The sequence below is a fragment of the Anoplolepis gracilipes genome, unplaced genomic scaffold, assembly GCF_047496725.1.
Source record: "Anoplolepis gracilipes unplaced genomic scaffold, ASM4749672v1 Contig18, whole genome shotgun sequence".
Taxonomy (NCBI): Eukaryota; Metazoa; Arthropoda; class Insecta; order Hymenoptera; family Formicidae; genus Anoplolepis; species Anoplolepis gracilipes.
This window is the reverse complement of record NW_027328669.1, coordinates 477,448-488,821: the sequence shown is the minus strand read 5'-3', so window position 1 is coordinate 488,821 and position 11,374 is coordinate 477,448. Positions and strand designations below refer to the sequence as shown.

The following is an 11,374-nucleotide window of genomic DNA, read 5'->3' as shown; positions in this document are numbered from 1 at the left end:
AAGTACAAACATATAATTGCACCGTTGATGTCGCTCGAATCGAAAAATACAAAATCTGGAGGGGAGATATCTATGCCTCGCGCTATGACGCAAATCAACAATATGATTGATTACGTGTACTGGGACGATCCCAACGAACTAGTGGATCGGCTACGATTGCTCAACGCTTCGGGCCAAGCTGGTCACAACGCTCACGACAACGAGATCCAGTCAATCATCGAGGAACTTCGTGAAGCAGGAATTATTATAAATTAAATGGTGTCTCGACAAAACTAATCAGTCGATCAGCGTTGCGTGACACTTTACGAAGCATCAGAAAAAATGCCTATCAACAAATTTGGATTATTCGATCCAAGAAATGATGCAACCGGCACAAACGGTTCTTGGGATAGATTGGTAAAAAGTTATGTGCACGAAAACGCTTTGTGTCGCGTCGTTATAGACTTCGATGCAAGGTCACGTAAGATTCGCCGTGTAGCGCAACCAGAGGCTAACACCGATGCTGTCAACAAACTGTACGTGGAGTCCTGCGTTAAAAGATTAATGAATCAACAGAAAGAATCAGACGAGAAGCTAATTTCGCTTGAGAAGGACGTGCGAGCAATACAGATTATGCTAAACGAACTTCAACGCCCGGCTAACGCTAACTCAGAAACAGCTATCAACCTAAATGAGCATCAGTAAACGGATTAGGAGCGGCTATCAAACGGTTATCGAACAGCTACGAAGGATTATAGAACGGCTGCGAACAATTATCGAACAGCTACGAAGAATTATCGAACTGCTATCTAAACTACAATGAGTGGCAGTGGCAGTGACAGTGAACGACCTAGCAGCAGCTGCAACAGCTTCGAACGAGGCTATCAGCATCTCAAGCAGGGCTGCGAACGAGGCTACGAACACGTTCTTAACGGCTACACTCAAGGTTACAAACAACTCAAGAACTCCTACGATCGGTCAAAAGACGTCTGTGAACGAGGCTACGAACGGGTCAGAAGCGGCTACGAACAAGTCAAAAACGACTGTGAAAAAGGCTGCGAACGGGTCAAGAACGATTTTCGAATGGGTGAAGGACGGCGGTGAACAGGTCAAGAACAGGTCAGAACAGGTCAAGAACAGGTCAAGAACAGGCCAAGAACAGGTCAGAACAGGTCAAGAACAGGTCAAGAACAGGTCAGAACAGGTCAAGAACAGGTCAAGAACGGCTATTAAAGGCGATAAACGAAAATGAGTGAAAAAAATGCGAACAACAAACAGACATCGAGAAAAACTGACAAAGCAAAGAATCAACATAGTTTGGAGAGACGACAGTTGGTGAACAAACTGCATGCGCCAGCGAGAAAAAATTTTCCCCGAAGACACGTCATAGTGCGGGGATACGATGATCTGTGGCAAGCCGACATCGTCGAGATGCGTCCGTATTCTCGTTTCAACAAAGGTTACCACTACATACTCACCGTCATCGATGTGTTGAGCAAGTATGCATGGGCTGCACCACTCAAGAGTAAAGGTGGAAGGGAGACGGCTGATGCAATCGCCAAAATAATTCGAGATAGCAAGAGATGCCCGAAAAACATACAAACTGATAACGGGAAGGAATTTTACAATACCGATGTGCAACGGCTTATACGGAAACATAACATTAATCACTATTCCACATATTCGGTATTGAAGACGTCTGTCGTCGAGCGATTCATTCGCACGCTGAAGAACTACATGTGGAAGATATTTACGCTGAACGGAACTTACAAGTGGATCGACGCGCTATCCCGACTCGTTGCAGAATATAACGCGCGAAAACATCGCACTATCAATATGAGACCTATCGATGTTACTCCCACGATCGCTGATAGACTTTTAAATACAGTATACAACAGTATAAAAATTGCTGCTCCTGCAAAGTTTAAAGTAGGTGACCTGGTACGCGTTAGCAAATACAAAAAACTTTTCGAAAAGGGTTACACACCAAATTGGACAACCGAGGTGTTTAAGATTGTTAAAGTGCAACATACTAATCCCGTAACATATCTACTCGAGGATTATCGCAAAAAATTTATCGCTGGAGCATTTTACGAGCACGAATTGCATCGCGCGAATTATCCAGATGTGTATCTCGTGGAGAAAGTACTGCGCAGGAGGGGTAACGAGGTTTACGTGAAATGGTTTGGATTTGATAGCTCGCACAATTCTTAGGTACATAAGGATCATGTAATTTAATTTTATAAGAAATACAATGTATTCAATATAAAAAATATATGAAATATACAAAATCTTTATTAATACATCCTTTCCAATAGTCATTACAATATATAAAATATGAAATATACATACAAGAAAAAAATTCACACACACATTATATTTTATAAAGATATCTTATAATGTCCCCACGGTAACGTATCAATAGTTGTAGGTACGATATACCGCTTGTCGTCGTACGGACTTAGAGCAATTTTTGTTTCGCGAATGGTGTATACCTTGTGTAATTTTGATCTTATACACGATTAACTACGCGTTATTTCAATCTCTTCGTTCAAACACCGCGTGTAATCGTCAAACGTTATCGTTCTCGCAACAACGTTACTCTTGACGCCTTTTACCTTTTTCGTATCCTTCTTACCATCCACGCGCAACGCATACATTTTTGCTCTAAGCCCGACAAATTCAGTCATTATGGTACCGTTGTTTTCATCCTTCATTAGACTCGTTACCTTTTTATTCACGAGCGGTATACCGTACGCATTGTCTATCGCATAGTCGCTCGTATCAAATCTGCTGATGTCGCGTTTCATATTCTCGTACACATCGTCGCACTCAATGTGATATATAAGACTATCCATATCAGTGTACATGACTTTGCATCTCTCCCGATACATTGGTACCATATAATCGTGGTGAAATTCGTACAAACATGTCTTGGATATATCGAGAATACACATACCTACGTAAATTGGTTTGTAGAATTTCACCTCGAGTTTACGTAATTCTACAGCGATTAGATTTTCCGAAAAAATGCTTCTGCTATGAAAATTTGGTTTTGCAATCAATGTCTCTGCGCCGTACCTTCCGTCCCATTTTGTTAAAAGTTTAACATCTACGCGATTGCGCACATTTTCCATCGTTTTGCCAAACACTGCATTATTCATTAGTTTGTACAAATTTTTTTCAAAATCATTTTTTGCCAGTGTTCTAAATTTTGTGTTGAGTTCTATATAAGTACGGAGCCACGGAGATTGAGTGAATTGTAATATACGATGAATTTTTGTAACACGAAGACCGTGACGTGAACATTGCTGCAGGTTGCGGTAGTGTACCACGTAACGCTTCTTATCGTATACGGTTGCGAGAAGCTTGCCCTCGCGCTTGCCGGGTGGTTTGTCGTGTGTCGGACAAAACGGTAGGTCATTGTGCGAATCGTGAAGATGCTGGGGATACTCGAGATCGACTTCGAGGATGTAGCCTGTAGACGAATCGAGCGCAATCGATGATACATCAAAATTGGAAACATTATCGACCCACTGAAAATCGGCGTAGGGCAATGGTTGACACATTGCCCATCCGTATAAATTATTAACATCGAAATACATCAAGTACGTTGATGGTTTTGATAAGTCATACGACTGCATGTACTTGTTATTAGCACGCGCGTACCTGTTGGAACATTGACTCAGACCATCGCGTATACCTCGTTCGATAAACATAACCATGTCAATGTCTGTGAGTAATTCAAATATAATTTTCGTATACTTTAACATGGCGTCCCACGTGTAACCGGGAAGAGTATAGTAATACGCGGGGTCGAGCCCATAACTCTTGATACAACTCTCTCGGAAATTTTCAAAAATGTCTGCTAATAACAAAACATCGATTTTTAAATACAGATCGCTATATTCGCCTAACGTTCGAATGGAGAATCGCTTCCACACAATCTCAGCGTGCGCGTAATCGCTCTCAGATACTGTGTTACCTTTCAAGGAACTGTAAAATGATTCTCGTGATGGTAAACACGCATCTTGCAATTTATCTACGCAGTCAATGTACTCGTACGGGAAGACACCTTTTCTTGTTAATAAATTGAAATCTTCGGCGGATAAATTTTTATATTCCGATTGTAAAATTTTGAGTTTATCCTTGCTCAGAAAAGACGCCAATTTGTCGAGACTTGTTGTGAGAAATTTATATGAATCTATGAAACGTAATTTAATGTGATTTCCCGGTTTGTCTTTCGTACCTTTAACATGTTTTGTAAATGAAATATATTTTTCTTTTGTTATCGGAAGTAAATTGATTCCCCCTTCGAACGCTGTGGCTATTTCCTCGATTATAAAGTGAGAATCATAACCAGATAAATTGTGAAATACTATTGGAATGCAAAAAGATTCTTTGTAATTTAGATTGCAATTTGAATGCGCGGGACCTCTGTACCGCCCGGTCAAATGACAATGATCGCGTACGCGCGTATCATCTTCTACGAATGGTTTCTCACATATATGACACTGAGTCGCACTTCGAAATTCTTTCCATTCATTTTGCGTTAAATTTACCATGGGGACATTGATTGTTAAAATATTTTCTACATGTTGCGCCAAATTTTTAAGTTCATCGGTGAACCATGCAACGCAATTGGCTTCGCGACGAGAATGATACGCAGATAATGAATTATCGTACGAGCAATGTACATAATAAGCCATACTAAATACTTGGTGATGTTGATAAAAATTTTCTTCTTCTTTTTTCACCAAAACGCACTCCAGGTCAGCGTACACGACGAAAGGTAGTCGCTCCTTCCTGTTGTAGTTGGTGAATGCGAGCCACTTATTCTTATCGCTCGGTAATCGAATAGCGCAGTCGTTCATCTTTCCACAGTATACTGTATGTGATTGCAATTTCTCGACCGAGTGAAAATAGTGCATGCATCTGTAAAATAAAAGTTAAAATTTTTATATCCTTGTTTTAAATATTTTTAGACAGTTTAATTAAATATACATACCGATCGCAGATATATTTTTTAGTCTTGTGTTTGCTGAGTTGCATACTAACAAGTCTAGATAGATTCTTGATCCATGCAAAATGTCCGATATCTTGCGCATCTTGCACGTAGAGCAAGTTGATGTGCTTGTCTCTCTTTTGCTCCGTAAGGTGAATAGGGACAATGTTTTCGTTTTCAAAACTGTACACGTTGATTGAAATGTCATTATAAATTTCAAATTTTTTAATTTGATTAAGAGTGACTGGAAACTCAATATCTTGGAGATTTAGTATTGTTGTATAATGCGGGTACGATGATTGTCTGTGTGTGCATCTTTCAGCTGGATACAGAGCAGCCACTACCGCCCACGCAAAACATGCATTGTCTTTAGATTGCGCGTTAACCACTGCTCGTTTCATTATTATCTTTCGCGATAATTGCACGTAACATCCGGCGCGCATAGGATTATATTTATTTATATTTACAATCAAATTTAGTATACGCGATAATGCCCATCCGCTATCGCGTTTCTGAAATTCTTCGAGCGATGCAAGGATTGGCTCGACTCGCCGCTCATACCACTCACGTAAATCGGATGTATGTAAGAGTTCACAGTTTCTCGTATTGATTGATTTATTGGCATGCTTATCGCCCGCCACAAACTCGCCGTTAAACACTGTATTCACTTTCACACTGTTATGTTTTTGCATAACGTCTCGCACGTGCTCGAGCACAATGTCACTCGCATCTTCCAAAAATTGACGAGGTTCGATGTGATTATAATTTATAACCGCACCAGTCAAGATGCGGCTCTCAAACGCCGTATCAATCTCTCGCCATATGAGTCTCTCCGAGTTATTTTCACTATTATAATCACCACTACTGGGTATAAACTGTCTCTGCAATCGAGTTTTTGCACCCTCGAGTCGCGCAATTCTTGTCACCAAAGATTGTCTATTTCCGATTGAAAGTCGCGGACGCTTGACACGGCTGCGTTCTTCAAGCTCTTCGATAAACTCCTCGCAATGCTGCAGCCATCCAAAATATTCACCCAATGTGGTGACTTGGTGGGAACGCTCCAACAAGTCGCGTTCTTTCTGCTGCACGTTTTCCATTTTTTCTCTCTCTATTTTTGTGTGCAAACATAACACATATTACGCGACATTATTATATGTAATAAAATTTGACAGCTACTGCACCATCGCATATCCACCTCATCGGGCGATGTAACTTTATGTCTCCGTATTTCGTATATTAATCCGATGTCATCTCGAAAGGTGTCCATACACGAAGCACAGAGAGCTAGAGCACCACCCGTTGAATAATAAAAGTGTATGGCGCAAATCTTACGTTGAGTTTGCGCACGGAATTGTTCATTTTCTACTACGTTGTCGTCAAAATCGGTATTACTGAAATCACTAATATTATTACTATCGTCCGACAACGCATGCTCTTCGTCTGACGACTCGTCTATTATCGCTTCGAAATTAATATTTTCCATTTATTCACTATTGTGTCACTAACAATTCTAATGCCTGACAGTAACCACTCAAATTTTTTTTTTCCACAGCTTCCTCTATGCCCTTTCAAATCGTACTATGGTTTGACGGGGCTCTCATTCTTCTTATATTTCGCCTAATGCTGTCTTAACACATCCTACCAAACGTCAACGCTTTTGCATCTATAAAAACGTTCCGACATGTTCGTCGCAACGTCGGCCAAAATTTCTATTGTTTTCCCACGACTTTTATGGCTTCTAAAATGTCCCCCGGTGATTAAAATTTTTTTTTCCATAATGGCGCTGATGCGTTGCATTCTTTCCTTAAAATTATGGAAGATGTTCCGCTCCAATTTTATGGGAGATTTTCCGCGAGGGTACAAAGCTGCCGAACGTCGGTGCTTAAAATCTCTTTTTCCATAATATTCTAATGGTCATAAAATGATCATAAAAAATTAGAAAAAAAAGAAAAAAACACTTTTATGGTTTCTAAAATGTTCCCCGGCTATAAATAAACTACAAAGATAAACACCTTGCAGTTGCAGTTCTTTCCCTAAAAATTATGGAAGATATTTTGCTCCAGTTTTATGGGAGATTTTCCGCGAGGGTACAAAGCTGCCGAACGTCGGCGCTTAAAATCTCTTTTTCCATAATATTCTAATGGTCATAAAATGATCATAAAAAATTAGAAAAAAAAAGAAAAAAAACACTTTTATGGTTTCTAAAATGTCCCCCGGCTATAAATAAACTACAAAGATAAACACCTTGCAGTTGCAGTTCTTTCCCTAAAAATTATGGAAGATATTTTGCTCCAGTTTTATGGGAGATTTTCCGCAAGGGTACAAAGCTGCCGAACGTCGGCGCTTAAAATCTCTTTTTTCATAATATTCTAATGGTCATAAAATGATCATAAAACTAGAAAAAAAAACAGTTTTATGACTTCTAAAATACCCCGGCTATAAAATCAACTGCAAAGATAAACATCTACTTTCGAACGTGTGTAGGATCCTTCCCCCCCCTCCTTTCCCTAACAGACCCCTCGCGCCTCTCAGATACCCCCGTCCCCGCACCCCCCTCAGCGCCCCATGGCTTAGAATCCCCACTATAACACTACTATTAATATATGTATAATTTAATCATTAATATTTAAAAAAATTTTATGAAGATATCTAAATTTTTGTAATATTACGCAGCATAACGTTATCTTCCCTAAATTAGTTACATTTTTATATAAGTATTGTAAATTTACAGTTAAATGCTCGTTGGTTCATTTGTGACAAACCATGAATTCGATCAGATATCGATATTGTGTTATAAACCCGGTAAAAAATTTTTATATATAATCAGACAAAAATAGTCGTATCTAATTATATAAATTTATATACGAAATTTGTTCATTTTATATATAATTATATATAATTATTAATAATTATACATAAAATGTTACAGGCATTGTGTATAAGTATGTATAAGCTTACATATACATAATTCTAATTGTAGCTATCAATCCATTTATATATAAATATACGTAACGTTTTATACGGTGTCATCTATAATAATTATACATATTTTTACACAATTGTGTTGAATCCTGTATAATAATATTCAATTCTGCATAACTATACATAAGAAATTTTTTATCGGGAATTTAAAATTTGAGTTTTGTAATAATACAATTACGAAAAATATTTTATATCACGAATTATCATTTCTACACATTTATTTATATGTAATTATAAATTTAATTACAAACGAATGCAAGTTTACAATTACTGTTCTAATGAATCTCAAAATTACTCATAATGATACATGTATATATATATTTTTTAGCAAATTTTTTTACATAAATAGAAAAAAAAATACGCAATCATAAATTAATTTTTAATTAGAATAATCATATGTTTTTTTGCTATATATGAAACCGAACTTCTAATATTAATTTAATATAATTATAATTTTATGAATGCCGGCATTCGATGCGTAGAGTTCAGCCACGTTTCTTGAAGGAATAAGAAAGAAAGCATGACATAAGCGCGAGAGCGAACGAGACGCATATAGAGACAACGCGGTGTCCTATAGCTCTCTCGCTCATTCCTCCTGCATTCAAGCGTAGAGTGAGTGAGGCAGTGCTACAGGACACCACTAATCGGCATCACGTCTTGTCATGCTTTCTCTCTCGATCGTGCGACTTGCGCTAAGGATGCAACATCGGATTGCCTCCCACTTTTTTCTCCTCCGCTGCATGAACTCCGCCGCGCTTCAAGTGACACGTACGTACGCGCTGCATGTGTATGTGACGCTCTCGGTTGTCATACACGTACGTACATACACATTTACCGACGGACACCATTTATGCCGGTGCGTGTACACTGATACGGATAGTCTTATATGTCATATTGAGTGCGACGATGTGTACGAGAATATGGAACGCGATATCAGCAGATTTGATACGAGCGACTATGCGATAGACAATGCGTACGGTATACCGCTCGTGAATAAAAAGGTACCGGGTCTAATGAAGGATGAAAACAACGGTACCATAATGACCGAATTTGTCGGACTTAGAGCAAAAATGTATGCATTGCGCGTAGATGGTAAGAAGGATACGAAAAAGGTAAAAGGCGTCAAGAGTAACGTTGTTGCAAGAACGATAACGTTTGACGATTACACGCGGTGTTTGAACGAAGAGACTGAAATAACGCGTAGTCAATCGTATATAAGATCAAAATTGCACGACGTATATACCATTCGCGAAACAAAAATTGCTCTAAGTCCGTACGACGACAAGCGGTATATCGTACCTACAACTACTGATACGTTACCGTGGGGACATTATAAGATACCTTTATAAAATATTATGTGTGTGATTTTTTTTTCTTATATGCATATTCCATATTTTACATATTGTAATGACTATTGGAAAGGATGTATTAATAAAGATTTTATATATTTCAAATATTTCATATATTTTTATATTGAATACATTGTATTTTCTTATAAAATTAAATTACATGATCCTCTTATGTACCCAAGAATTGTGTGAACTATCAAGTGCCAGCCATTTCACGTAAACCTCATCACCCCTCCTGCGCAGTACTTTTTCCACGAGATACACATCTGTATAATTCGCGCGATGCAACTCGTGCTTGTAAAACGCTCCAGCGATAGATTTTTTGCGATAATCCTCGAGTAGATATGTTACGGGATTAGTATGTTGCACTTTAACAATCTTAAACACCTCGGTTGTCCAATTTGGTGTGTAACCCTTTTCAAAAAGTTTTTTGTATTTGCTAACGCGTACCGGGTCACCTACTTTAAATTTTGCAGAAGCAGCAATTTTTATACTGTTGTATATCGTATTTAAAAGTCTATCAGCGATCGTGGGAGTAACATCGATAGGTCTCATATTGATAGTGCGATGTTTTCGCGTGTTATATTCTGCAACGAGTCGGGATAGCGCGTCGATCCACTTGTAAGTTCCGTTCAGCGTAAACATCTTCCACATGTCGTTCTTCAGCGTGCGATTGAATCGCTCGACGACAGACGCCTTCAATACTGAATATGTGGAATAGTGATTAATGTTATGTTTCCGTATAAGCCATTGCACATCGGTATTGTAAAATTCTTTCCCGTTATCAGTTTGCATATTTTTCAGGCATCTCTTGCTATCTCGAATTATTTTGGCGATTGCATCAGCCGTCTCGCTTCCACCTTTACTCTAGAGTGGTACAGCCTACGCATACTTGCTCAACACATCGATGATGATGAATATGTAGTGGTAACCTTTGTTGAAACGAGAATACGGACGCATTTTGACGATGTTGGCTTGCCACAGATCATCGTATCCCCGCATTATGACGTGTCTTCGAGGAAAATTTTTGTGTGTATGTGACGCTCTCGGTTGTCATACACGTACGTACATACACATTTACCGACGGACACCATTTATGCCGGTGCGTGTACATGACTTTGCATCTCTCCCGATACATTGGTACCGTATAATCGTGGTGAAATTCGTACAAACATGTCTTGGATATATCGAGAATACACATACCTACGTAAATTGATTTGTAGAATTTCACCTCGAGTTTACGTAATTCTACAGAGATTAGATTTTCCGAAAAAATGCTTCTGCTATGAAAATTTGCTTTTGTAATCAATGTCTCTGCGCCATACCTTCCGTCCCATTTTGTTAAAAGTTTAACATCTACGCGATTGCGCACATTTTCCATCGTTTTGCCAAACACGGTATTATTCATTAGTTTGTACAAATTTTTTTCAAAATCATTTTTTGCCAGTGTTCTAAATTTTGTGTTGAGTTCTATATAAGTACGGAGCCACGAAGATTGAGTGAATTGTAATATACGATGAATTTTTGTAACACGAAGACCGTGACGTGAACATTGCTGCAGGTTGCGGTAGTGTACCACGTAACGCTTCTTACCGTATAAGGTTGCGAGAAGTTTGTCCTCGCGCTTGCCGGGTGGTTTGTCGCGTGTCGGACAAAACGGTAGGTCAATGTGCGAATCGTGAAGATGCTGCAGATACTCGAGGTTGACTTCGAGAATGTAGCTTGTAGATGAATCGAGCGCGATCGATGATACATCAAAATTGGAAACATTATCGACCCACTAAAAATCGGCATAGGGCACAATGGTTGACACATTGCCCATCCGTATAAATTATTAATATCGAAATACATCAAGTACGTTGATGGTTCCGATGAGTCATACGACTGCATGTACTTGTTATTAGCACGCGCGTACCTCTTGGAACATTGACCACCGCGTATACCTCGTTCGATAAATATAACCATATCAATGTCTGTCAATAATTCAAATATAATTTTCCTATGCTTTAACATGGCGTCTCACGTGTAGCCGGGAAGAGTATAGTAATACGCGGGGTCG

General features: G+C 38.9%; 2 protein-coding genes across 2 annotated transcripts; one reads left to right on the top strand and one right to left on the bottom strand.

The window, feature by feature from the left end:
* Positions 1-1,649: 1,649 nt before the first annotated feature.
* LOC140675764 (uncharacterized) lies at positions 1,650-6,310 on the bottom strand. The gene is made up of 3 exons (XM_072910378.1): positions 4,988-6,310; positions 4,869-4,914; positions 1,650-1,712 (listed from the first exon to the last, which is right to left on the bottom strand). Exons 1-3 carry the CDS (start codon positions 6,079-6,081, stop codon positions 1,650-1,652), a joined length of 1,203 nt encoding a protein of 400 aa, XP_072766479.1. The 5' UTR covers positions 6,082-6,310.
* A 2,519-nt stretch (positions 6,311-8,829) lies between these two features.
* Positions 8,830-9,315, top strand: LOC140675763 (uncharacterized; the record flags this gene model as incomplete). The annotated part of the gene is made up of 1 exon (XM_072910377.1): positions 8,830-9,315. A coding segment is annotated over one exon (486 nt), but the record flags the coding sequence as incomplete, so codon positions are not given.
* Positions 9,316-11,374: the final 2,059 nt, after the last annotated feature.

Coding starts and splice junctions, on each gene's coding strand:
- LOC140675764 (XM_072910378.1), bottom strand. CDS start 6,081: ATGGAAAACGTGCAGCAGAAAGAACGCGACTTGTTGGAGCGTTCCCAC. Junction 4,915..4,987: donor AAAAAATATATCTGCGATCG/GTATGTATATTT, acceptor TTTATTTTACAG/ATGCATGCACTATTTTCACT. Junction 1,713..4,868: donor AGAAATTGCAATCACATACA/GTATACTGTGGA, acceptor TTCCACATGTAG/TTCTTCAGCGTGCGAATGAA.